The sequence below is a fragment of the Pan paniscus genome, chromosome 2, assembly GCF_029289425.2.
Source record: "Pan paniscus chromosome 2, NHGRI_mPanPan1-v2.0_pri, whole genome shotgun sequence".
NCBI lineage: Eukaryota > Metazoa > Chordata > Mammalia > Primates > Hominidae > Pan > Pan paniscus.
In genome coordinates this window covers 23,852,802-23,880,750 of record NC_085926.1, presented here as the reverse complement: position 1 = coordinate 23,880,750, position 27,949 = coordinate 23,852,802, and the positions used below count along the sequence as shown (strand labels likewise).

The 27,949-nt window shown below is 42.1% G+C and overlaps 2 protein-coding genes across 13 annotated transcripts; one reads left to right on the top strand and one right to left on the bottom strand.

Annotated features, from left to right (window-relative positions):
- Window positions 1–242: 242 nt before the first annotated feature.
- On the bottom strand, window positions 243–3,067 carry RPL15 (ribosomal protein L15). Of its 3 annotated transcripts, none has more exons than XM_003826164.6 (4): window positions 2,855–3,067; window positions 2,000–2,181; window positions 1,454–1,590; window positions 243–838 (listed from the first exon to the last, which is right to left on the bottom strand). In XM_003826164.6, the coding sequence occupies exons 2-4, from the start codon at window positions 2,169–2,171 to the stop codon at window positions 533–535; spliced, it is 615 nt and encodes a 204-aa protein (XP_003826212.1). In that variant the 5' UTR covers window positions 2,172–2,181; window positions 2,855–3,067; the 3' UTR covers window positions 243–532. The 3 variants fall into 3 exon arrangements, with proteins under 3 accessions (XP_003826212.1, XP_003826214.1, XP_054965536.1); XM_003826166.6 differs by having other exon boundaries at window positions 2,733–2,869; XM_055109561.2 differs by lacking the exon at window positions 2,855–3,067 and adding an exon at window positions 2,584–2,716.
- NKIRAS1 (NFKB inhibitor interacting Ras like 1) lies at window positions 2,958–27,949 on the top strand. 10 transcript variants are annotated; one of them, XM_057301606.2, is made up of 6 exons: window positions 3,108–3,245; window positions 5,848–5,981; window positions 8,569–8,690; window positions 9,098–9,208; window positions 18,937–19,178; window positions 26,666–27,731. In XM_057301606.2, exons 4-6 carry the CDS (start codon window positions 9,115–9,117, stop codon window positions 26,906–26,908), a joined length of 579 nt encoding a protein of 192 aa, XP_057157589.1. In that variant the 5' UTR covers window positions 3,108–3,245; window positions 5,848–5,981; window positions 8,569–8,690; window positions 9,098–9,114; the 3' UTR covers window positions 26,909–27,731. The 10 variants fall into 10 exon arrangements, with proteins under 10 accessions (XP_054965539.1, XP_034811863.1, XP_054965538.1 ...); XM_057301607.2 differs by lacking the exon at window positions 3,108–3,245 and adding an exon at window positions 5,362–5,428; XM_055109564.1 differs by lacking the exons at window positions 3,108–3,245; window positions 5,848–5,981 and adding an exon at window positions 2,958–3,096 and having other exon boundaries at window positions 18,937–19,182; window positions 26,670–27,949.

Below are 27,949 nucleotides of genomic sequence, written 5' to 3'. Positions count from 1 at the left end.
AAGCCATGGCACTGAACCAGGAGCTTTCACCTTTTATGTGAATTTAAAATGGTACTGTGGAGGCTGAGGCAATTTTCTTCAGGCTAACCCAGATTTTCTAAAGCCCAGCTTAAAAAGTCTACACCTGCCAAACTAAAAAAAACGCAGCCACTTGAAAATAAACCAGCAGAGCATTGCCATCACCCCGATAAAGCTGCAGGTTTCATCACATGCACCAGACAAATCTACAGGGCTAGTTTCAGTTTTCTCCTTTTAAAGAATTTATTAAGCCTATTATACCACACAGTATGTTTTATACACTGACATACAACTCCCTAATAAGATAAAGCAAAGACAAAAAAGTTTATCTTATTAGAAACAAGATACACCACCACTTATTGTCTTCAAACATTATTGCACTTTAACTTTCTTAATTTGACAAAGCATTCAAGAAACATCTGCAGACTAGTTTTAACAGACAAATAACACCTGTAAGCAGACATGACTGTCCTAAATTGTTTATTAAGTATGAATTTTACAAACTTTACTTATATTAGCGGTAACGGTGGAGCTGGAGAGTATTGCGCCTTCTCCAAGCTGCCCGGCGAGAGCCACCAATAGTGTGGTGGAACTTATGGCCCTTTCCAAGGCCACGGCTCTTTCGGCCTGCAGATGTCAGCCCACGCATCTCCCTGTGCTTGTGGACTGGTTTGGTGATCCACTGGGTGTCAGGATTTCTTCTGATAGCTTTATGGAATGGATCAATGAGGATAACCTCAAAAAATTTGTATGTGGAATCTTCACCAACCCAGTAAGAATTCAGGACTCTCAGAGCCCCACAGTGGCGTCCAGCTCGCTCCTAGAATAGGAAAAAAGGCCCAAGGTCAGTCTCCCACATTGCCTATAGCAGCAAGTCAGAAAGAATTTTAATTCTCAACTCTAGTTCACCACCAGACAAGAGTCTTTTACTACTCAAGTTATTTACTAAGCATCTCTCCCTAGACTATCACAAGTGTAATGAGATAATGTAGACTTGCTAAAACAACACACATAGACTGAAACACATCATTCCCTCTTAATACTCCATTCCTGACTAGGGCATGAATATCTGGGTAACAAAATTTAGGGTTTGGGGACCTTATCTTTTTCCATACAACTGAGAGCTCAGCAACGTTTAGCTTTAAAAATATTTAGTATATATTTTAGGCTGTGCAGGCCACATTTGGTCTCTTCTGCATATTCTTGCCGCCTTAAAGCTTAGGTTCCACAAGTACTTCCAGTATATACACACGCATTTGTAACAAAGACTTACAAGTCTTTCAAGCAATTACTCTTTACCAAGATTAGTAAAAATTACAAACCCTGTTTTATACACGAGACAGCTCACCTAAGTACAATCAGAAAAGTTGCTTAATCTGTCTCTCCCACCATCCCCAGGCAGTATTCAATATAACTGCTACTCAAAACCATTTACCTCTGCAACGGACTGAAGGCTTCGAGCAAACTTTAGCTGGTTAACACCATGATGTACAGGCTTGCCGTAAGTTGCACCCTTAGGAACTGGGCGTTTTCGGCCACCACGGCGAACACGAATCCTATATATAACGTAACCTACACACAAACACACACAAAATTAGTGATTTTATAGGAAGCCGTAAGGCTTAAGACTCAATGGCTTGTCACTAATACTCCACCAAAAATACTTCAACAGTAAGTTAATGCTATCTAATGGAAAAAAATAAAACACATCCCAGTCTTTTTCAATGCACCTTAGGCTACTCACACAGGGAGGCACACTGTTTATTTTGCTTTAGTCTGAACTCATTCAGATTTGTAACCTTTGACACACTTGCCACTTTAGACAACAGTGCATACAGTAACTGACCAGTGTTGCCAGCTCTATTCTGCCAAAGCCCTATGCAAAGAAAAGACACTGAGGCAGCAGTGTCTTCCTAACAGCTGGTTTCCAACTTTTCTCGAATATAATTTTATCCAAGCATCCACGCAGTCGATCACGTACCTTGCTTGGCCTTGTAGCCCAGTCGGCGCGCTTTATCAGGCCGGGTGGGGCGGGGAGCCCTGTGGAGAGCAGAGAGCTGGCGGTACTGCCAGCAGCGGACCCTCAGAAGAAAGCGCATGACATCAGACTGCTTCTTTCTCCATAGCTCCTGGATGTACTTGTATGCACCCATCTTGGCTTACCTGTGAAATCAAACTGTGTATTAAATATCATCCACTTTAAGTACAATAAGACTGTATCCGTCCATCTTAGTTCCCCAACAAGCACAAGGAAACCGCCGGGAATGAAAATGGCTCTGCACCAACTGCCGGGGACAGCTAGCCCAACCCCCACCACTGCGCCCACGGAGCCGCGTTCAGTCACTTCCGCAACCCCAGCACAGAGCGGTGCTCGGCACGTTTTGGTGGGGCGAATTAACAGAACCAGAACTGAGCACCAAGGGGGCGGGTGGCTGCGGCAGGCGGCGTCCCCAAGGAGGACCTGAAAGGAGATGCCGCTGACATCACAGGACAAGGTACTGCTGCGGCCACCGAGGATTAACTCTCGAGGAAAATGCATCTACCCCACCCAACCAGCAGCCTCACTTTAGGCTGCCTTGTCCCGGGCGCCCCATTCGTCAGCCCCACGCCTCCTCCAGGATCCGGGCCCAGCTCGAATTCGCGCCGCCATCACATCTTCGCTCAACCCGCCCCGGGGGCCGCCTCTCCACCCCTTTGCTGTCCCGCATCCTGACCAAACTCTGGCCGCACAGGAGGGAGACCTATCTCCGAGGACGAAGGGTCCCCGGGCCTGGATGGCTGAAGAGGAAGACGATCAAAGGCGGATGGAAGAGCAAAGATCCTCAACGCAGCCTACCTGATGGCTGCCGCCAGACGGAAAGGAAAGAGCTGTACTCCCACAATGCCTTTTGGGCTCCTCCCCCACCTCAGCCACCCTCTTTCCGGTGGAAAGCTGCGGCCTCCCAGAGCGTCATGGGACATGTAGTTCCGGCATCGCGCCTGGTGGGCGGAGTTCTGCCGAGTGGGGCGCAGCGGCCGCTATTGTCCCGCCCCCTGCTCCGCAAGATTCGAGCCTGAGCGGCCTGGGCGTCTCGAGAGGTGAGAGAGTTGGCGGCGCGGTTTCGGCGGGTAAGCGAGCGTCGGCGACTGTCTCTCCGCGAGAGGAGGCAAGTTGGGGTCCAGGCTCCAAAGCCGGTGGCCGCGTACCGCGGTGGAGCCGCTGTCTTTGAGGTCTGAGGAGAGAACAGGTTTGTTTCACGCATCGCGGGCTCTCCCCCTGCGGAGTCTCTGCGTCTCCGCGCCGCGCTGTCCCTCTCTGGCCACCGCACGACGGGCGCAGAAATCTGGGCCCCAGAGCTGCGCTGAGAGATCCCCCGACGCTTCCCCAGCCCCCCAGGGAGGCCTTCGCGGAGTCGGGGCGTCGCGGGTCGGGGCGCTCGCTGTGTCCCTTCAGCTCCAGACTGCGTGAAGCTCCTCCAGCAGGCCCCAGCGCCCAGGGATTTTCTCCTAAAAAAGGGTCATGGAGTGGGTGGATTGCGGGCGGCTCGGCGCTTTTTCTGCATACGGATTTCGTCCCAAATTTGCTAACATGAGAACCACAGTTTTTCAGAAGAGCAGAATGTTTATTTGCCAAGACCTGTTTGGCAGGTGTGAATGTTTTAGAGAAGAAATGCCGAGAAAATGCTGGCATTTTGCGTTGCGGGTTTTTTTTTAATTGAGAAATAGGTTACTGGCTTACTTTGTTTCTCCAGAATATTTTCACTTGGCTTTAATTTAAGTCATGTGGCTTTAATTTCCTTCCAGATTATGCGTTCAGATGTGGCAAAGGCTTAAGAGAGTCATTATCTCTTAATCGTAGCGGTTTTGATTATCTTTTTTCCCACATCATATTTTTCTTTCTTTCTTTTTAAATCACAGCTTTACGTTTTTAAGAGTCTATCTGGTTCATTGATTGATTCAACAAATATTTATTAAGTGTCTAATATGTGCCAGGCATAGTTGCTGGGGATGCAGCAGGAAACAACGCAGAATTTTTGGCCTTCTTGGAAATGGGCAGTAAGCAGAAGTAAGCTGTGTTTTGGGTTTGGTGGTAAATGCTAAGGAGAAAAGATAAGGGGAGGGAAGTGATGAGGGAGTGTTAGCGGGTGAGGGTTGCAATTTGGAATGGAGTGTCCAGGTTAAGTCTTTGAGAGAAGGTAACATTTAAGAAAGGACTTCAAGGATAGGAGTCTGGGAGTAAGAGTAGGGGTCTGATTCAGGCAGAGGGAAAAGAGCCATGACTGGAGCATGCAAGATTAATAGAGGAACAGCAGGGAAGCAGTGTGGCTGAAATTCACAGTAGGGGAAGGTGGGAAATGACGTCGGAGAGGTGAAGGTTCTCACATGGACTTTGGATTTCATTGGCAGATTTTGAACAGAAGGATGACTTCATATGGCGTACATTTTAAAAAGATAACTCGGATTGCTCCTTTTGAGGCTAAAAGGAGAGAAAAAATGGAAGCAGAGAGACTACTTAGGAAATTGTGTTAGTCTTCCATTGCTCCTGTAACAAATTTCAGCAACTTTGTTGGTTAATAATACAAATTCACCGTCTTTTAGTTTGTACATCAGACTAGGTCTGTAAATCTGTAAATATCTCCAGGCTAAAACCAAAGTCAGTAGGGCTGTGTTCCTTCTGGAGGTACTAGGGGAGAGTACATTTATTTCCTTGGCTTTTCCACCTTATGAAGCCTGCCTGAATTCCTTGGCTCCTGACTGCTTCCTTCATCTTCACAGCCAGCAAAGGAGCATCTTCCAATTACACCTTCTGTCCTCTCCAGCACTCCTGTGTCTCTCTTATAAAGACACTTGTGATTACATTGGGCCCACCTAGATAATTCAGGATAATATCTTCATATGGAAGTTCTTAATTTAATCACCCCCGCAAAATTCTTGTATGAGTATGTAAAGTAACATATTCACAGGTTTGGGGGATTACGATATCTTTGAGAGACCAGGTGAGAGAACATGGTGCCTCACCCAGACCACTTCAGTAGTGATGAAAATGGTAAGTAGTGCAGCCCTGTATGTATTTCAAAGGTGAGGATGACTAAAAAGTTGAATGTGCTACTGTAGGTACGCTGCCTATGGGCGTAGTCCTGCTCCTAAAGGAGCAGTAAAAATAAAATTTAAAAAGTTGGATGAATCATTTGGAAAAACAATTCTAGTAGTGTGAATAATCACTGCTAATTTATCAATCACATTTGCAGTTTTGTTTCTCAATTTGTAGTTTCTCAGTTAACAGTTTTACAAGATTTGGATTTGTGTTTCCAGTTGATTTTGAGATTCCTGAGGACAAGGGATGATTTCTGTTTTTGCCCCCTAGTTTGTCCCTGATGGCTGGCATGATGGCAGGCCCTCAGTAAATGTTTGGTAAATGAATAAAAGAATGGTAAGCTAGAATCTGCTTTATTACATTTTATTTTGTGCAATACTGTGTGCAAAACCTGTTGAATATATTTTTATGTATGTAAATATATTCATATATGGATAAGTGAAAGTATTCCACACTATACATAATGTTGACATAAGTAAATACACAGTGTAGGTGGTTTCCCCACATGACAGTATTTTTAGAGATTTATAACATCTCTCCTATGATGTTAACAGTGTTTTGGTATTGTTTTTCTGGTTGCGTCAGAAAGTTGTGTTTTACTTATAAAAATAGAATGGCCCACTTACATAGAAGAACAGAAGCACTAACGGTTTTGGGGAGCTGTTTCTGATGGCTCTTCAAAGAGAATGTTGACAAAGCATTTCACAGGAATGGACCAGGTCATATATTTACTCTCTGTTTTTTTTTTTTTTTAGCCTCAAGTTGGAGAGAGGAAGTTGTATTTATTCTCTAGCAATGTTATTGATTAGCCTGGAAAGTAAAGCAATAAGTATTTAAGACTGCCCTGAATCTTGCCTATTAAGCACGTTCTCTTAGTAATTTACATCAGGTGAGGTTTAATAGGTCACAGATTGAATTTTATTGCCCAGTTTCTTAGGGTTGGGATGTGACAAGTAGCTGTAACTACTGCTTTTTGTGTTCACCTCAGTGTTGATGTATTCTCTGGATAAGCAACTTCTAATATCATGGCATCACAGTGTTGAAAGGAACCTAAAGGTGACCCATGTACTACAGAGCCTTTCAAATTCTTGAAACCTAGATTTAAGTAAGAGGCTTGGTTACCCCAGGATCGGTTCATGTGATTCAGTGCCCATTCAGGGTACTGCAGATGACCACCTTTGTATATTTCGCAGGAACTGGTGTACATTTATTGTGTTTGGGAATTATTAAATAATTATAAGTGCTTTAAGAACCAAACTTTTAGTAGTTTTTATTTGTAAATCTGAAAATATCTAAGCATGAGAACCACTTATTTGTAATGTGAGTTCCTGCCGTAGCGATCATTTATAGAAAATAAAGTATTTTTGTGTATGTGTTATTTATTCAAAAGGTTAATTATTTTTTAAAGAATTCTTAACTTTGTAATTGATGGTAGCAAGGCACTCATCTGCTTTATGTAGTGGTATTGTTTCCTATTTGGAAGGCAACCAGGAACCTAGAATATTTCAGCCTGCTTTGATTAATCACACTTATCTTTTCATCTTTGTTTTCTTTTTGATAGTGTAAAATATTTAATGAGGTCTGTTCTGTCATCTCTTTGCTTTCCTTCCAAAAAATGCTTAAAATTCTTAGCTAGTGTTTTGAGCTACTTTTATTCAGTTACTTTTACTGTTTGCCCATGATGAAGACTTCTTTGGTAATATCAAAAGGAACTCCCCAATTTATTAATATATACACACAATACAAAACAATGTATAATTTTTAGCAAACGTTGTCTGTTAATCCTATTATCCTGATAATTATATTATCCTGATAATCATATTATCAATGAGTGATCAAAGTACATTTGTAGTGTATTACTTTTTTTTTTTTTTTTTTGAGACGGAGTCTCGCTCTGTCACCCAGGCTGGAGTGCAGTGGCATGATCTCGGCTCACTGCAAGCCCCACCTAATTTTTTGTATTTTTAGTAGAGACGGTTTCACTGTGTTAGCCAGGATAGTCTCGATCTCCTGACCTCGTGATCCGCCCACCTCGGCCTCCCAAAGTGCTGGGATTACAGGCATAAGCCACCGTGCCCGACGTATGTGGCATATTTTCTTAATCCAGTCTATCATTGATGGACATTTGGGTTGGTTCCAAGTGTTTGCTATTGTGAATAGTGTCCCAATAAACATACGTGTGCATGTGTCCTTATAGCAGCATGATTTATAATCCTTTGGGTATATACCCAGTAATGGGATTACTGGGTCAAATGGTATTTCTAGTTCTAGATCTTTGAGAAATCACCACACTGTCTTCCACAATGGCTGAGCTAGTTTGCAGTCCCACCAACAGTGTAAAAGTGTTCCTATTTCTCCACATCCTCTCCAGCACCTGTTGTTTCCTGACTTTTTAATGATAACCATTCTAATTGGCGTGAGATGGTATCTCATTGTGGTTTTGATTTGCATTTCTCTGATGGCCAGTGATGAGCATTTTTTCATGTGTCTGTTGGCTGCATAAATGTCTTCTTTTGAGAAGTGTCTGTTCATATCCTTTGCCCACTTTTTGATGGGGTCGTTTGTTTTTTTCTTATAAATTTGTTTAAGTTCTTTGTGGATTCTGGATATTAGCCCTTTGTCAGATGGGTAGATTGCAAAAATCTCCCATTCTGTAGGTTGCCTGTTGACTCTGATGGTAGTTTCTTTTGCTGTGCAGAAGCTCTTTAGTTTAATTAGATCCCATTCGTCTATTTTGGCTTTTGTTGCCATTGCTTTTGGTGTTTTAGTCATGAAGTCCTGTGCATGGGCAATTTTTCTAGAGTTGTCTATTCTTCCTCAAAAAGAAATATGATTAAGAAAGCCCACGTGACAGCCAGGTGCAGTAGCTCACGCCTGTAATCGTAGCACTTTGGGAGGCCAAGGCAGGCGGATCACTTGAGGTCAGGAGTTTGAGACCATCCTGGCCAACATAGTGAAACCCTGTCTCTACTAAAAATACAAAAATTTCACCGGGCATGGTGGCAGGCACCTGTAATCCCAGCTACTTGGGAGATTGAGGCAGGAGAATCGCTTGCTCTTGGGAAGCGGAGGTTGCAGTGAACCGAAATCTCATCACTGCACTCCAGCCTAAGTGACAGAGCTAGACCCTGTCTCAAAAAAAAAAAAAAAAAAAAAAAAAAGCCCACGCGACTACCAAAATCCAGTTTCTTCCCTTCTCGAGAAAAGACTGACATAAACTTTCATGTTTCTTTGAAAAATCATGTCCATTTTCTAAAAATTTTATCCTCATGCCTCCTTAAATTTTTACTTAAATGTTTATTTTTCCAGGTAAATATTGATGAGTAGGCAGTCTCTTTCAAGGATTTAAGAGTCTGTTGGATTGCTATAGACTTAATCAGTATTGAAATATTCTTCATATAAAATGTATTTATTCTTTTTGAAAACAAAGATGTATTCATACCTATCCATGTGTTTTTTTGTTTGTTTGTTTTCAGACGGAGTCTAGCTCTTTCACCCAGGCTGGAGTGAAGTGGCGCAATCTCAGCTCAGTGCAACCTCTGCCCCCTGGGTTCAAGTGATTCTCCTGCCTCAGCCTCCCCAGTAGCTGGGATTACAGGTGAGTGCCACCACGCCTGGCTAATTTTTGTATTTTTAGTAGAGATGGGGTTTCACCATGTTGGCCAGGCTGGTGCCGAACTCTTGACCTCAGGTGATCCACCCGCCTTGGACTCCCAAAGTGGTAGGATTGCAGGTATGAGCCACTGTGCCTGGCCTGTATTCTTATATTTATCTACATTGTCTCCGTGAGATATATAAGAAACTGATAATGCTTATTGCTCTAAGGGAGGAAATGGGAGACTGGGGAATGGGGTTTGGAAGGCTATACCTTATTCTATATCTCCTTTTCTGTATTTGAAAATTTCCCCTGTGCGTGTGTTACATATTAAATTGAAATACTGAAAGAAAAAGAAATGGTTAATTTCAACAGTATACAATTTAAAAGACCTGTTATTCTCTCCACAGTGATATCCTGAGAGAAGATGGGAAAGGGCTGCAAGGTTGTGGTTTGTGGATTGTTATCTGTGGGGAAAACTGCAATTTTGGAGCAGCTCCTTTATGGAAATCATACTATTGGTAAGATTGTTTTTCTCTAGTTTGTCTCTAGGTTCTGGGAGCTATCAGGGGTCTTTTGTTGGTCATGCTAAACTAAAGGTGGTTGATGGTACATAAAGGGGAGGTATAATCCAGAGGGACCAAAAGAGATTAAGAGGTAAGAAAAGAGGAGGGAAAAAAGTCTTAGTGTTATTGAAATTCAAGAGTGCCTGCTGTAAGTTATCACAGGTAAGGAAAGAAATGGCCAATATAGATAGATCAATATGGATATATATTCCTTTGTATATATGTGGTTTTCCGTGTATTTACATAATGAATGGTGTAAATTCATTACATTACGAATCATAGAATCACTGATTTAAGAAAACATAACTTTCCAGTGGGCATGGTGGCTCAGGCCTGTAATTCCAGCACTTTGGGAGGCCGAGGCAGGCGGATCACCTGATGTCAGGAGTTCAAGACCAGCCTGGCCAACATGGTGAAACCCGTCTCTACTAAAAATACAACATTAGCCAGGCATAGTAGCAGGTGGCTGTAATCCTGCTACTTGAGGGGCTGAGGCAGGAGAATCTCTTGAACCTGGGAGGCCTAGGTTGCAGTGAGCCAAGATGGTGTTACTACACTCCAGCCTGGGCTACAGAGCGAGACTCTGTCTCAAAAAAAAAAAAAAAAGGCCGAGCGCAGTGGCTCACACCAGTAATCCAAACGCTTTGGGAGGCCGAGGCAGGCAGATCATGAGGTCAAGAGATCAAGACCATCCTGGACAACATGGTGAAACCCCGTCTCTACTAAAAATACAAAAATTAGCTGGGTGTGGCGGTGCATGCCTGTAGTCCCAGCTACTCAGGAGGTTGAGGTAGGAGAATCGCTTGAATGTGAGAGGCAGAGGTTGCAGTGAGCTGAGATTGCACCACTGCACTCCAGCCTGGCGACAGAGCGAGACTCCATCTCAAAAAAAAAAAAACAAAAACAACTTTGCTGAGCTGCTGTATGTAGATTTTTAAAAATGGAAGAAACAGTCGTTTGGTGAGTATGACTTAATTTTGTGAATTGGGCTACCTCATTCATTTATTCATTCACTGAGTCAAATAATTATTTATTAATTGGTATATGATACGTGTAATCAGGCCTTGGGTTACAGAGGTGAAGATAGCATCTCTGGAGGGTCATGGCTTAGTAAGGAAGATAGATATCACAGGTTAGAATGAAATGACGTTTGTGTTAGATAAGTAAACAGAGATCATCAAAGCATTTTTTTCTGGCAAGTAACTTAAAGCACATTTCTGTTTTTCTGAGATGGAGTCTCACCCTGTCTCCCAGGCTTGAGTGCAGTGGTGCAATCTCGGCTCACTGCAACTTCCGCCTCCCAGGTTCAGCCAATTCTCCTGTCTCAGCCTCCTGAGTAACTGGGACTATGGGTGCGTGCTACCACGTCTGGCTAATTTTTGTATTTTTATTTTAGTAGAGACGGGGTTTCACCATGTTGGCCAGGCTGGTCTCGAACTCCTGACCTCAAGTGATCCGCCCGCCTCGGCCTCCCAAAGTGCTGGGATTACAGGCGTGAGCCACTGCGCCTGGCCCACATTTCTGTTTTTCATTAACCATTTCTATGTGCTCTGCTTCTCTTCTAGCTTTCTAAAATAATGTTTAACAATTGTGGTTAAATTCATATTTACTGTTTATTATAATACCTATGTCAGTAGTTCTCAAATTTTTTGGTTTCAGAATCCTTTTGCCCTGTGAAAACTTACTGAGGACCCCAAACAACTTTTGTTTATGTGGGCTGTATCTTCCAACATTTACTGTATTAGAAATTAAAACCGTGGCCAGGCGTGATGGCTCACAGCTTGGTAATCTCAGCACTTTGGGAGGCCAAGGTGGGAAGATCAGCTGGGCTCAGGAGTTTGAGACTAGCCTGAGACCTCATCTCCACTAAAAACAAAACAAAATGAAAAAAAGAAAAAAAAAAAAAAAAAGAAAGAAATTATCCAGGTGGGCATGGTGGCATGTGCCTGTGGTTCCAGTTACTTGAGATGCTGGGGTGGGAGAATCACATGGGAGGTTGAGGCTGCAGTGAGCCATGATCACACCACTGCGTTCCAACTTAGGAGACCCTGTCTCAAAAAAGAAAAAAAGAAAAGGAAAATGGAGACATTTGTAAACTACTTATTTTTTCTAAATGACACTAATAAACTCATTATATCCTAAAATAACTTTATGAAAAAAATTATGTTTTCAAAATAGTGAGAAAGGTGGCATTGATTTACTTTTTAGAAAATCTTTTCTGATGTCCAGCTTAATAGAAGGCAATTATCATATCTATTAACACTTGCCTTTGTAATCTGCTGTGATGAGGTGTTTTAGTTGAAATATATGAGGAAAATCCAGCCGCACACAGATATGTAGTTGGAAAAGGTAGGAGGAATACTTTAATAGCCTTTTCAGGTAATTATGGGTATTTTTCTTTGGTATTTCACTAAAACTCAACAAGTGATGGTTACTTAAAGGTTTTTGCAGTGTAGAATCTGAAATCATATTCGTGAACTTTTTTACTCTGCTAAATTAAAATCTCATTGATTGATCCTGCATTTTAGATGGATCTTTTTACCCAAGCAGAGTTTTTTAGCATCGTGAATTGGTCATTTTGGAAATTTTGGTTCGCTAAGGAAGTCTTCCATATCACTTTTGTTAATATCTGATGAAATACCAATTTCATCAGTATTGGGAATCTATCAAGTTCATGATGATGGATACAATTCTGATTTTTGCCTGAAAGCTCAAATTTTATTGACAACAAATACTGTTACCATAGTTACTTTCCTTGAAATGATAGGCTTCCTTTATTAATTTTTGAGAAAATGTTTGTCAAATATTGTAAATACATAGTTTTTCTGTCATTCTTTTTAAAAATGATGGCTAGTTCAGCTTGCAATTTAAAACACACAAGAGATTTTCCTCAAGACAGTTACCATAATTGCATGCAGAAATGCTTTATGTATAGTTTCCATTTAATTCCATAGAATATTGAAAAGATATATACTCAAGGCTTGAGATTTAATAAAATTAGTCATTTTTATTGCTTCATTAAGGACATTCTTAAGTAAAACTGGCTTTTTAATTTTTTAACTGCAAGCACAGGATGGTGAAGAGAGGATCTAATGGCAACTATACGTTTAGTGCCACTGACTTGATTTGCACTAAGGTACCGGCAGTTTTACCCACCATTGCTTTTGCAACATCAGTACAAATATCAACACAGTGGAAAATGCAAATGGCTTTAGTAGTATTATGAATATAGTTTTGCCCATGTGGGTCCCCTGAAAGGAGACCTCATGAGATCTGCAGACCACAGTTGGGGAGCTGCTGGCATATATAAATACAGTACAATTGACCCTTCAACAGTGCACGGGTTAGGGGTGCCAACACCGCCCCCCCCATCAGTTGACAACCAAATTTTTGTCTCCCCAGAAACTTAACTACTCATAGCTTACTGTTGACCAGAAGCCTTAAACCTGATAACATAAACAGTTAATTGCCATGTCTTATATGTTGTGTGTATTATATACTGTACTCTTACAATAAAGTAAGCTAGAGATAAGAAAATGTTATTAAAATCATAAGGAAGAAGCCGGGTGTGGTGGCTCACGCCTGTAATCCCAGCACTTTGGGAGGCCGAGGCAGGCAGATCTCTTGAAGTCAGGAGTTCAAGACCAGCATGGCCAACATGGCGAAACCCCATCTCTACTAAAAATATAAAAATTAGCTGGGCATGGTGGCACGTGCCTGTAATCTCAGCTATCTAGGAGGCTGAGTCATGAGAATCTCTTGAACCCGGGAGGCAGAGTTTATCGTGAGCCGAGATCACGCCACTGCACTCCAGCCTGGGCAACAGAGCGAGACTGTATCAAAACAAAACAAAACAAAAACCTGCTTTAAAAAATAAAGGTTATTTTAAAATGTATAAGAGGTTACCATTATTTAAATTTGAAAAGAAGAATGTAAGTGAAAAATAGCCACTGCAAAGGATATAAGACACTCTCTTTGATGATAATGCCTATAAAATAAAATCTGTGTCTCCCAGGCCGGAGTATAGTGATGCGATCTCACCTCAATGCAGCCTCCACCTCCTGGGTTCAAGTGATTCTCCATCTCAAAAAAAAAAAAAAAATCATAAGGAAGAAAAAATATATTTACTATTTATTAACTGGAAGTGGTTCATCGTAAAGGTCTTCATCCTCATTGTTTTTATGTGGAGTAGACTGAGGAGAAGGAGGAGGGATTGGTCTTGCTGTGTCAGGTGGCAGAGGAGAAAGAAAATCTACATGTAAGACGTGAAGTTCAAATCTGTGTTGTTTAAGGGTCAGTGGTATTCTCAGCAGAGCAGTATAGTGTGATTCTTTTTTTTGTATTGTTTTCATGGAAGCCAACATGTATTTGCCATTTCTTTAGTTTTGTTTATACCTTTTGCTAGTTCTTTCCACATAGTCCAGATGTTTCTCAGTTCTGCATGAGGTCAGCTCCATCAGATAATCTATTTTTTTTCTTGGCTGTGTCCTTTCAGGAGCTCTGTGTTCTCTTACCTGCTGTGCCACCATCATCATGGAACTTCCCCTTTGTTTCTCCCTTTGGTTTTTTTTTTTTTTTTTTGAGACGGAGTCTCGCTCTGTCACCCAGGGTGGAGTGCAGTGGCACGATCTCGGCTCACTGCAACCTCCACCTCCTAGGTTCAAGTGATTCTCCTGCCTCAGCCTCCCAAGTAGCTGGGATTACGGGCATGCGCCATCATGCCCGGCTAATTTTTGTATTTTTAGTAGAGACAGGGTTTCACCATGTTGCTGCGGCTGGTCTTGAACTCCTGGCCTCAAGCAATCTGCCTGCCTCAGCCTCCCAAAATGTTGGGATTATAGGCATGAGCCACTCACCCGGCCTCTCCCTGGTTTTGATTTCCTGTTTCCTAGATCTCTTGTCTTCTTCTTTTGGCTTATACCTTTTTTTTTTTTTTTTTTTTGGAGCACATTTTCCAGTACTTTCTGGGGTTGAAAAGATTGTACAGTAGAACAGAACATCCAGTGATGATGGCCTTCAACATGCCCTCTACCTGGCACATAGTCGTGACCCTGGGGCTTCCGAATTGGGATATTTACTAATTGTGCTTGTGATTTCCTTTACTTCATATCTGTGTTAGGTTCTGTTTCTTCCTGTTTCTATGATTACATATTAGTTTTTATGGAGGGTCTCCTCAAATAGTTTTCTGAGAAAATATACGTGATACATTTTCTGAGGCTTTGCGTGTTTGAAACTGTCTTTATTTTACACTAACATTTGAATTGTAATTTTGATGGATATAGAACTCTAGGTCAAAAATAATATACTTTCGGAATTTTGAAAGCATCGCATATATGGTTTAATCAATAATTATAAGACAAACCTTCACATAATCTCCACGTGGATCAAAAAGTACAACATTGAGGACAGGCCAGTGGCTCCCTGTGTTCCTCTGTCCAGTTGCAACTCATTCCTTCCCTTGACTTTTGGTTAATCATTCTTTTTATTTTTAATTGCCACATATGTGTGTCACTAAATGGTCTATTTTTTGCCCTATGGATTTTCTATGAATTAAATTAATCCATGTCTGGCTTCTTTTACTCAACATTATATTTGTAAGACACATCAGGCCAGGCATCGTGGCTCACCACTGGAATCCCAGCACTTTGGGAGGCCGAGGTGGGAAGATCACTTGAGCCCCAGAGTTTGAGATCAGCCTGGGCAACATCGGGAGACCCCATCTGTATTTAGAAAAAAAAATAAAAGATTCATCCATTTTGCCGTAGCTGTGGTTGTTTACTTTTCATTGATGTAACATTCTATTGCATGAAACTACCTCTGTCTGTTAGGTCTTCATGAACATTTGGGTTATTTCCAGTTTGGAGCTATTGGAAATAATGCTACTCTGGAACATTATTGTACATGTATCCTGGCTATTATGGGATAAATTCTGGTATACATATCTAGGAATGAAATTGCTGATTCATAGAAGGTGTGTCTCTTTAACTTTATCAGCTTCTATTGTCTTCTTGCTTCTAGTGCTACTTTTGAGAATCTGGGAACCATTATGATTCTTGATGCTTTGTCTGTGGAAACTTTTTTAGGCTCTCTTCTTTGTTCTTAGTTGCTGTGGTTTGAAGGATAGTGTCTCCTCCAAAATTCATGTTGAAACTTAATCTCCAATGTAACAGTATTAAGAACTGTGGCCTATAACAGGTGATTAAGTCATGAGGGCTCCACCCTTCACCTTCATGAGGACTAATACCTCATGAAAGATTAGCATCCTTATAAAAGGGCTTGAGGTTGAAGGGAGTGCTCTCTTGCCCTTCTGTCTCTCCCACCATGTGAGGACACAGCATTTGACCCCTCCCAAGGATGCAGCAACAAGGCTCCATCTTGCAGTAGGGACTGTGCCATAACAACACACCAGACCTACTGGCACCTTGATCTTGGACTTCCCAGCCTCCAGAACTGTGAGAGAGAAATTTTCTATTTATAAATTACCCAGTCTGTGGTATTTTGTTATAGAAGCACAAATGGACTAAGACACCAGTGTTCTGAAATTTCAGTGATGCGTCATAGAATTGATCTTTTCTGTTCTTTCTTTTTCTTTTTTTGCTCGGGTTGGAGTGCAGTGGCACGATCTCAGCTCACTGCAACCTCCGTGTCCTGAGTTCAGGCAATTCTCCCACTTCAGCCTCCCAAGTAGCTGCAATTACAGGTGCGCACCACCATGCCCAGCTAATTTTTGTATTTTTAGTAGGGATGGGGTTTCACCATGTTGGCTAGGCTGGTCTTGAACTCCTGACCTCAGGTGATCTGCCCATCTTGGCCTCCCAAAGTGCTGGTATTACAGGTGTGAGCCCCCGCGCCTGGCCAGTCTGTTTTCATTTACTGTATTGGACACTTAGAGGGCCCCTTCTATATGGAAATGCATGTTCTTCAGTTTTGAATTATTTTGTTATTGCTTTCTTTCCTCTGTGTTCTCTGTCCTTGTTTTCTGGAACTCTCTTTTTGGATGCTAGACCTTCTGGACTAGTCCTTGAATTTTCTTATTGCTCCTTTCCTGTTTATCGTCTCTCAATATTTTTGTACCACTTTTTGGTAGATATTCTTATCTTTATTTTCCAGCCCTTCTATTGAGTTTTTGTTAGTATCCTGTTCTTATTTCATGGATGTACTATCTTATTTTTTTGATAGATTAGGTAGTTTTTTGTTTGTTTTTGTTTTTCTTTTCTTTGTATAGTTGGTTTCTCTGTAGCGGTCTCTTCTTGTTGGTCTCTATTTTCTTCAGGTGTCTGCTAAACCTTGGTTATCTGTTCATAATTAAAAATGGACCCCTAGGCCCAGTGCAGTGGCTCATGCCTGTAATCCTAGCACTTTGGGAGGCAGAAGCAGGCAGATTGCTTGAGCTCAGGAGTTCAAGACCAGCCTGGGCAACATGGTGAAACCCCATCTATACAAAAAAATACAAGAATTAGTGGGGCTTGGTGGTATGTACCTGTAGTCCCAGCTACTTGAAGGGCTGAGGTGGGAGGATCACCTGAGCCCAGGAGGTTGAGGCTGCAATGAGCTGAGATTGTCCCACTGAACTTCAGCCTAGATGACAAAGTGAGACCCTGTCTCAAAAATAAATAAATACAACTTAAAAAGCCAATTGGAAGCTCTAAGCATATGGATAGGGTTCATGACTTAGAGCTTCACTAAAGTGATCTGGCAGGGGCATTTATTGGGGAAACCTAGATGTCAGTATATTTAGGATTTTTTCCTTTTCCGTTGGCCAGATTCTCCAGATTCCCCTGGATGGGGATAAAGAGCTGGCTGCCAGTGTTTTGGGAGCAGAAAGGGAAAGCCGGAGGACTTCAACATTCAGTATGTGTGTGTGCGCAGGCATGTCACTTAATTGCCCTGTTTTCATGGTGGAACTCATTCCCTTTATCCCACAGTCTAGACAGCCTCTATTTTATACTCCCCAGAGATTGCACCCTTAAGCCTTCCCCTGGTGTGCGAGATGGGTAGTTGCCCAGCAGCGTGGAGTGGGAGAGGAAATCTAGAGAACTAGTGGAAGACTCTTGACTTCATTTGATCTTTAGAGTACCAAAATATCAAAAGGTCTAAACTTTAGACCCCCTTTTGGAGAGGCAGGTGGAGGTGGGCTAACCGGACTGGCTTTTGGTGGATAAAAAATCACATGACAAAATGCTTGGTAATTTTTGCTTTTAAATTAATTTGTAATCAAAGCCCAATACGTTTGTGTCTTAATAGATAACCTTTAATTTCCTTAGGGCTTAATTTATGACAGGATGACACAGACACGTATATACATAATCAGATTTATGAATAATTTTACCTTTCTAAACACTGAATACATTCCTTATGAGTTATGTTGATGAAAGTAAATTTTTGGTTTCTCAATGATCCAATCTATGTATTACCATGTGATTATTCCTTTTAATCTAATACTTGTGGAGATTTTATGTAATCTAATACTTAACGGACATTTCATGTAAGGCATCTGGAACAAATCATTCTACAGTATTTAGGTTGTTTAGGAAAACTGTAACTAGTTTAAAAAAAACTATAACATAGTATCATTGGGGGGGGGGTATAGGATGTTACCCATGTGATTTTACCTCTGGATGTATCTCACATTGATTTATTTTTATTTTTTTATTATTATTTTTTGAGACGGAGTCTTGCTCTGTCACCCAAGCTGGAGTGCAGTGGCATGATCTCGGCTCACTGCAAGCTCTGCCTCCGAGGTTCAAGCAATTCTCCCTGCCTCAACCTCCTAAGTAGCTGGGATAACAGGTGCCCGCCACCACACCCAGCGAATTTTTGTATTTTTAGTGGAGATGGGGTTTGGCCATGTTGGCCAGGCTGATCTTGAACTCCTGACCTCAGGTGATCTGCCCACCTAGGCCTCCCAAAGTGCTGGGATTATAGGCGTGAGCCACCGTGCCTGGACTCATATTTAAATATGGAGGTGGTTACTGGGACTATACCTTACCTGTCTTATCACATGTCTCTCCACTACTTATTAAAATTAAGAGTGTTAATCTTCTCCCTTTAATTCTTTTATCAGTAAGGGCTTATTGAATATTTGCTGTGTACACAGAATGGTTCCTTTCACTTAATAAACTTAGAGACTAGTTGAAGAGATAAAACTTGCACAAATGAAACAAAGTGGTAAAATGCGTTTTTAAAAGATCATAAACAAGAAGGGGATTTTTATTTTTATGCAGAAGAAATATTTTTTAAAAGAATTTTGTTTACGCCAGGTGCAGTGCCTCACACTCGTAATCCCAGCACTTTAGAGGCCAAAGTGGGTAGATTGCTTGAGCCCAGGAGTTCGAGACCAGCCTGGGCCACGTGGTGAAACCCCGTCTCTACAAAAAGTACAAGAATTCACTGGGCATGATGGCACCTGTAGTCCCAGCTGGGAGGGACTACTTGGGAGGCTGAGGTGGGAGGATCCCTTGAGCCCAGGTGGCGGAGGTTGTAGTGAGCTGAGATCGAGCCACTGCACTTCAGCCTGGGCAACAGAACAGGACCCTGTTTCCAAAAAAAAAAAGTAAAATAGAAATGTGATTATTATATGTGGTAAATAGGAAACCTAGAAAGCCAATTTCTAAAGGACAAGAAAATACGGAGCAGTTGACACTGACTTAGCCAAAAAGAGTAATTTCTTTTCTTAATCCCAGGAATGGAAGATTGCGAAACAATGGAAGATGTATACATGGCTTCAGTAGAAACAGACCGAGGAGTAAAAGAACAGTTACATCTTTATGACACCAGAGGTCTACAGGAAGGCGTGGAGCTGCCAAAGCATTATTTTTCATTTGCTGATGGCTTCGTTCTTGTGTACAGTGTGAATAACCTTGAATCCTTTCAAAGAGTGGAGCTTCTGAAGAAAGAAATCGATAAGTTCAAAGACAAAAAAGAGGCAAGTGGATATGTTAAAAATGCCAAATGTGAATTATAATACCATTTAAATTATAGCACAGACTTTTGGGTAGTTTATTTTCAGATCATTACAATATATTCTTAGTATCTGTAAAACCTTCACAATTTTTTTCTTTTCTTTTTCTTTTTTTTTTTTTTTTTTTGAGACGGAGTCTCGCTCTGTCTCCCAGGCAAGAGTGCAAAGTGCAATGATGCGATCTTGGCTCACTGCAACCTCCGCCTCCCGGGTACAAGCGATTCTCCTGCCTCAGCCTCCCGAGTAGCTGGGAATACAGGAGTGTGCCACTATGCCCGGCTAATTTTTATATTTTTAGTGGAGACAGGGTATTACCGCGTTGGCCAGGCTGGTCTTGAACTCCTAACCTCAAGTGCTTTGCCGGCCTTGGCCTCCCAAAGTGCTGGGATTACACGTGTGAGCCACTCTGCCTGGCCTAGAATTTTTTTCTTAACCCAAGAAATACAGGTCTGACTGAATTTAGTTAGGACCAGAATTTGACTTTCTGCCTTTTGCTTGTTACCATCTACAAGTTGAATTTTAATGACTTCTTATCTCAAGTACTACATAATTCATTTTATGTTCTTTGGTATTGCTGTTTCCTTGGGTTTTTGTTTTTGTTTTTTTTGAGACTGAGTCTCTCTCTTTCACCCAGGCTGGAGTGCAGTGGCACGATCTTGGCTCACTGCAACCTCCAACTCCCAGGTTCAAGGGATTCTCCTGCCTCAGCCTCCTGAGTAGCTGGGACTACAGGCGTGTGCTACCAGGCCCAGTAATTTTTTGTATTTTTAGTAGAAACAGGGTTTCACCGTGTTAGCCAGGATGGTCTCGATCTCCTGACTTTGTGATCCGCCTGCTTCGGCCTCCCAAAGTGCTGAGATTACAGGCATGAGCCACCATGCCCGCCCTCCTTGGGCTTTTTATTATCTCCTTGGGTACATAGGATTCTTGTCTTCAGGCTTACCAAAAAAAGAAACCTAATAATTATTGGATTCTACCCATATACCACTTAAACATAAGATTCATATGCCTTACAGTGGTCTGTAAAGATTTAGATTACCTGGCCCATGCCTGTCCTTTTCATCTCATCTTTATTATCTGCCTGTCTCTCACTATACTCCAGTGACACCGGTCTACTTTCTGTTTTTTCAACATGATAGTTTTGTTTTCCTATTAAGCTTTCTCAATTGCTTGTTTCCCTGTCTGGAACTCTCTTATCTCAAATCTTTCTCCAGATCTTCACGTGGCAGACTCTTCATTGTCTAGGAAACCAGATAATATACTGATTAACAGTACTGGCTAGATGGTAGAAAAAAAACAAAAAACAAAACAAAACAAACAGCAACAACAAAAAGTACTGGCTAGATGTTCTTAACTTAGATTTTTGTATATTTTTTGTTAAGCTTTTTATTTTGAGACAATTATAGAGTCACATGCAGTTTTAAGAAGTAACAGAGAGAGATCCCTTACCCAGTTTGCCCCAGTGGTACCATCTTCAAAACTCTAGTACATCATAACCACCATATTTGTGTTGATTCAGTCAAGACACAGAACGTTTCCATCACCACAAAGATCCTTCATGTTACTCTTTTATAGCTGCCCCACTTCCCTCCCATCTTCACCCCCACTTTAACCTTTGGTAACCACTCATCTGATCTCCATTTTTATAATTGTGTCATTTCAAGATTATTATATAAATCAGTGGTCCCCAGTCTTTTTGGCACCAGGTTTTGTGGATGACAATTTTTCCACAGATGGAGTTGGGGTGGTTTGGGGATGAAGCTGTTCCACCTCAGATCATCAGGCATTAGATTCTCAAAAAGAGCATGCAACCTAGATCCCTCACATGTGCAGTTCACAATTTGATTCTCCAGCTCCTGTGAGAACCTCATGCCACTGATGTGACAGGAGGCGGAGCTCAGGTGGTAATGCTTGCTCACTCCCTGCTCACCTCCTGTTGTGCGGCCCGGTTCCTAACAGGCCCTGGACTGGTACCAGCGCATGACCTAGGGGTTGGGGACCCCTGATATAAAAGAAGTCATACAGGCCAGGTGCAGTGATTCACACCTGTAATCCCAGCACTTTGGGAGGCCGAGGTGGGCAGATCACGAGGTCAGGAGTTCGAGTCCAGCTTGACCAACATGGTGAAAAACCCGTCTCTACTAAAAAAAATACAAAAATTAGCCTGGCATGGTAGCACACGCCTGTAATCCCAGCTACTCAGGAGGCCGAGGCAGGAGAATCGCTTGAAACCCGGGAGGCAGAGGTTGCAGTGAGCTGAGATCATGCCACTGCACTCCAGCCTGGGTGACAGAGCAAGACTCTGTCTCGGAAAAAAAAAAAAAAAAAAAATCATACAATATGTTATCTTTTGGGATTGGCTTTTTTTACTCACATATCCTCTGGAGATTCATCCAAGTCACTGCATGGATCAGTAGTTCATTTCTTTTTCTTGGTGGGTAGTATTCCATGGTATGTACCAAACTCTTTTTAACCATTTATCTGTTGTAGGACATCTGGGTTATTGATATTTTATTTAGAATACTAATTTACTTTGTGAATAGATAACATATTCACAAGGTTTTGAAAAGATGTAAGAAGGCATGAAAGCTCGTCTCCCCCGTATTTCCCATCTTTCCCACTGAAACAGGCAAATGCTGTAATTATTTACTTGGGTATCCTCCAGAGACCCCTCTCTGCCCCACAAAAGTTGAAAGGTCAGTGAACACTCACGTACTAGATACTTAAATCTTGGCTTTGCTTCTCAGCTTTTCTGCTTCAGTTTCCTTATCTGTAAAAGGAGAATAATAGTACCTTCCTCATATGCTTCTTCAGTCCCCATAATCGTATTAATTCCGTGAATGCTTATTGAGCAACTACTATGTGCCAGGCATTGTTCTAGGTACAGGGAATGTGGTAGAGAACAAAACAGTCCATATCCCAATAAAGCTTCTATTTTGGGAGTGAGAGAGACAGTAAATAAATATATTTAATACATTACAATGAGTGATGCTATGTGGAAAAGCAGAATGGGGAATGAGGGTGCTATTTTCTGTAGGGTGACTTTAGCAGATATTTGAAGGAGGTAAGGAGGGAGGGAGCAAAGCTGATGTCTGGAAGGAAGAGTGCTCCAGGTGGAGGGAATAGCTAGTACCAAGGATCTGAGGTCGGAATTTGCTTGCCATGTTCAGGAATCGGCAGTGAAGCCAGAGTGGGCTAGGAGGTGTGTTGTAGGTGATGAGGGCACTTTGCCTTTCACTTTTAGTGAGATCAGAAAGCACTGGTTTGGGGCAAAGGAATGACATGATATGGCTTAAGTTGCATTTATTTATTTTCATGTTTGGTTTTAAAAAATTGAATAATGTTTGCACATGGTTCAAAAATGACAATCATATGTAAAAAGGACTGTGTTCAGTCTGGTTCCCACAGCTGTCCTCAACCACCAAGATCCTGTACATTAAGCATGCTTTTTAAAATATTTTACCCCTTTATTAGTTTTGGGGCAGTCGTCCAGAGTTTCTTTGTATAAATGCAAGCAAATAGGAGTATACATTAAAAATATTTTTCCTCCTTTTTTTTTTTTTTCCTTATTTCAGACAGGGTCTTGCTCTGTTGCCCAGACTTGAGAGCTATGGCATGATCATAGCTCATTGCAGCCTAAAACTCCCGGGCTCCAGTGACCTCCTGCCTCAGTCTCCTGAGTAGCTGGGACTACAGGAGTACATCACCATGCTTGCCTAATTTTTATTTTTATTTTTTTGCAAAGACAAGGTCTTGCTCTGTTGCCCAGGCTGGTCTCCCAACTCCTGGCTTCAAGTGATCCTCCTGCCTCAGCCTCCCAAAGTGCTGGGATTATGAGTGTGAGCCACCGTGTGCCTAGCCTTTTTTCCCTTTCTCACACCAGGTGGCATACTATCCTGTACCTTCTGTTTTTCATGTAACATATCTTGGAGTTGTTTCCATATCAGTACCCAGATTTTTTTTTTTTTAATTGTAGAGACAGGTCTTGTTATGTTGTTCAGGCTAGTCTTGAACTCCTGGTCTCAAACAGTCCTCCTTCCTCAGCCTCCCACACTGTTGGGATTACAGGTGTGAGCCACCACACCCATCCACCTACCCCCGTTTTTTTTTCTTGGTAACTAATGTATAATATTCATCCTGTGGCTATAGATGTATCATCCTTGTTTTTTTTGAGATGGAGTCTTGCTATTGCCCACGCTAGAGTGCAGTGGCATGATCTCAGCCCACAGCAACCTCCGCCTCCCAGGTTCAAGCGATTTTCCTGCCTCAGCCTCCCGAGTAGCTGGGATTACAGGCGTTCACCACCACACCTGGCTAATTTTTGTATTTTTAGTAGACAGGGTTTCACCATGTTGGACAGGCTGGTCTCAAACTACTGACCTCAGGTGATCCACCCACCTGGGCCTCCCAAAGTGCTGGGATTACAGGCATTAGCCACCATGCCCGGCCGTTTGTTTTATTTAGATAAGATTGTGTTTGTATGCTAATGGGAGAAAATTGATGATGAGGGGACTAAGTGCTGGAGTGACATCCTTGTCCGGGTAAAGGAGGATGGGTTTTAGGGCAGAGCAAATGGGCTTGGAAGATGGTAGGTTGGTAGATGTGGTGGCGGAAGAATGTGGAAGTTTTTTTTTTTTTTTTTTTTTTTGAGATGGAGTCTTGCTCCATCTCCCAGGCTGGAGTGCAGTGGCATGATCTCGGCTCACTGCAAGCTCTGCCTCTCGGGTTCATCCCATTCTCCTGCCTCAGCCTCCCAAGTAGCTGGGACTACAGGCGCCCACCACCATGCCCGACTAATTTTTTTGTATTTTTAGTAGAGATGGGGTTTCACCGTGTTAGCCAGGATGGTCTCAATCTCCTGACCTCATGATCCACCCACCTCCACCTCCCAAAGTACTGGGATTACAGGTGTGAGTCACCGTGCCTGGCTGAAATTCTCTTCTAATTGCGTATCTTACTGAAACAATATGGTCATCAGGTAAAAGGAAAGTGGGGAAGGAAGAGGAGATACTGGAACTTGTAGAAGGGCACCAAAGGTATGAGATGTCTCATTACAGAGTAAATGGAGAAAATGTAATACATTTGCCGGAGAACACCAGTTCATTTGAGATCAGTGGTATGATCTGGGCCAGCAGGGTTGTATGTTTTTCTCCAGCCATATTCAGCTAAATGGTGTAGGCACAGAGTCTGGTTAATAGTTAAATTTAACAAGGGAGGGGTTTTGCCAGGTGAATATGGTGGGATAATGGGGGCAAGGGAGTGAATAAAAATAATCTAAGCTGGGTAGGGAGGAATTAAGGACATGAGTAGGGTGGAAGGACAGTGATAAAGGTAGTAGAGCCAGTAGGTTGTACGTCCTTGTGGTGTTTGGAATTCTTGCAATGGGGGCATTAGGCATGACTGGGAAGGCAGGAGTCAGAGTGGGATGCCTGGAACTGAGATCATAGAGAGCAGTTACAATGTCAAGGTCTAGGCTGGATGTGGTAGTTCACGCCTGTAATCCCAGCACTTTGCGGAGCTGAGGCAGGAGGATTGCTTGAAGCAAGGAGTTTGAGACCAGCTCCAGCAATAAAGTAAGACCCCATCTCTAAAAATTAAAAAACTAGCTGGGCAGGCTGAGGAGGAGGATCACGATCACTTGAGCCCAGAAGCTCAAGGCTGCAACCAGCTATGATCAAGCCATTGCACTCCATCCTGGGTGACACAGAGAGACCCTGTCTCTTTAAAAAAACAAACAAACAAAACAAGGTCTAGGATATGACCACGGGAGTGGTGAATGGCTGAGGTAAGGATGATGAGACCATTGGAGAAGTCAAAGAATAAGAGACCAGGTTACTGGAAGCAGCATCTACGTGGCCAGTGAAATCACTAAGAATTATGACCAGAGTAACGGTGAGGGCAGGTTGACCATGAGTCAGCTCTGTGATGAGGAGCAGTTGGGGGGCCGGCCTGGGATTAGTAGGTACAACAGACTGATAGCATCAGCTTTCTGCAGGGGTTTTAGAGAAGGACACCATTGGAGGTAGCATTGAGGGACAAGGAGGACATCTTACCCCAACCTTGTGGTAGTGGTAGGAGGGGAGTGATAGAGGAAGCAGGACTGCAAGGCAACTAGGAAAGGTGAAGGAACATTCAAAGCAGAGGTGGAGGACGCAGAGGTGGAGGATGCAGTGGGGGTTAGTCTTGCTGAATTCTAAGGGGTAAACGAGTTTCTGCAGTTGGGAGGAGAGGGAGATGGAGGTCACAGTAGGGGAGATACATGAAGATGAAAGTCTGGGTGATGAAGAATGACAGGAGGGCTTGAAAGATGAGATAGAGTATGTGATTCCCCTAGAAAACTGGAGCTCTGGGCCCACTTTCATCCTGCCAGCAAGGCATGGCCTTACTGTAGCACAGGGAGCTCAAGCTCAATGTACAGACAGGAAGGAAGACAATAGTGGTTCCAAGATCTGATGAGTTCACTGCTGCTCCTCAGAGAGGCCTTTGACAGTTCTTGCTGCCCATTGTCTACTGTCACATCGTCTTGTGTAATCTTTATGGGCACTATCTGAAAATCTGGTTTGGGGTCTCTTCTCCTCCCCCTGAGCTTTGACTGCTGTATTCTGTCACGCGCAGTGTCTGGTGTATAGTAAGCATTCGTGTAAAATGTTCCTATTGGCACATACTTTTTTTGTTTGTTTTTGGCCCATACATTTAACAGACACTTAGCAGTCACCTTTTTAGTATTGTGAATAATGTGAACACAACAATTCCTGTTCTCATGGATACAGAACTCCCACAGCTCCAGCTGTCTTATTTTGAAGTACTATGTTGCAAATCTCTCATACATCAAGTGTAGCCAAACTGAAATGCAGACTCATTGAAACCAGTCTGTATCCTAGATGCCAATTTCCCAAGTCCATCTTCCATTCATACCTGAGCTAATTTTTTTTTTTTTTTTTTTTTTTTTTTACAGTTAGCAAACTACAGAGCATCTGCATTTTTTTTTTTTTGAGATGGAGTCTTGCACAGTCACCCAGGCTGGAGTGCAGTGGCGCCATCTCGGCTTACTGCACCCTCTGCCTCCCGGGTTCCAGCGATTCTCCTGCCGCAGCCTCCCAAGTACAGGCGCACGCCACTACGCCTGGCTAATTTTTTTATTTTCAGTAGAGATGGGGTTTCACCGTGTTGGCCAGGGTGGTCTCGAACTCCTGACCTCAAGAGATCCACGAGCCTCGGCCTCCCAAAGTGCTGGGAATATAGGCATGAGCCAGCACGCCCGGCCGAGCATCTCCATTTTTAACAAAAATGCATTAAGGAGTAAGGTGAAATCCTAATATCCAGTCACACTTGAGAATCAGTTTAATGAAGCAGGTTTGTTAAGTGGAACAATTTTCCTTATGTCTCCATTTTGCCCAGGAACTGATGTTGGCAAAGTACTAGTATGATCTTTTCAATCCGTTTTCTTTCAGGTAGCAATTGTTGTATTAGGAAACAAAATCGACCTTTCTGAGCAGAGACAAGTGGACGCTGAAGTGGCACAGCAGTGGGCAAAAAGTGAGAAAGTAAGACTGTGGGAGGTGACTGTTACAGATCGGAAAACTCTGATTGAACCATTCACTTTATTAGCCAGTAAACTTTCTCAACCCCAGAGCAAATCAAGCTTTCCTTTGCCTGGGAGGAAAAACAAAGGGAACTCTAATTCTGAGAACTAAAAATCAGTAATTGCCACAATTGTATGTTGAATAGTGATTGCCTTTAAGTGTCTGTGAACATGGAGTAATATTACTATTTAAAATAGGCCATTTGTATCTACCTTTGGTCCTTAGGAAAATTCCTAAGGAAGTCATTTAATGCACTTTAGATGTTAAAAGTATTTGGGCTAAGGTTATTATTGCCTGATATGAAATAATATATTCTTATTCTCATTGTTTGAAACCTGTCTTTGAAATTAGCACCTTTGTTATTTATGTTGTACTTGTGAAAACAGTAAAATAGTTTGGATAGTTATGCAAATGCACCTATGTGTAACTTCCCAACCCCAAGCTGTTTCGGAAGATATCATAATCATTCTGTGTAACATTATGCAAACTTCTAAGCCCAAACATGACTTTGTTTTTAAAAAGTTCATTAATCTAATGTCTAGGATTATAAAACAACATTTTTTTGTGTCTAAATTGGACCCAAAACATTGAACAGTTGGGGGTAGTAAGCTAAATTTCATCTTGTGGAGATTTTGCTAAACAGACTAATAAGACCCATGATTTAGCTTTGCTCAAATTAGAATGTTTAGCATGAGTTGAGGTACCAGGTAGTGTTAAGTAGGTTCATCACGCTCTAAGGCCGTTTTTTCCTTAGCCAGACCCCTGTTGATAGACCAGATACTTGAGGGCAAACTGTTTGCTCCTCCTCTTGAAAATGATTAGGCACTTAAGGACAGTAAAGCTGTATTTTCTGGAAGGAAGACTGTATCTTCTGGAATAGTTTTCTAGAAAACTAGTCATATACAATAAAAGTATCAAAAATACTGGGCTCTAATTTGATCTGACTTAGATGTCTGAGTTTGTGTTGTTTCTCTAAAGATTTTGGCAAGACTCAAGCAATGTGGCTGACTGTAACTTTATTAATTTAAAAGGTAGGAAGTAAGTTACTTAGTGGTTTCACCTGTGAAATAACTATTTTGACTGAAATGTAAAATAAGCTATTCAACAAAGAAAGAACATATTAAAACATCAAGTAATTTGTAACATCTTAAA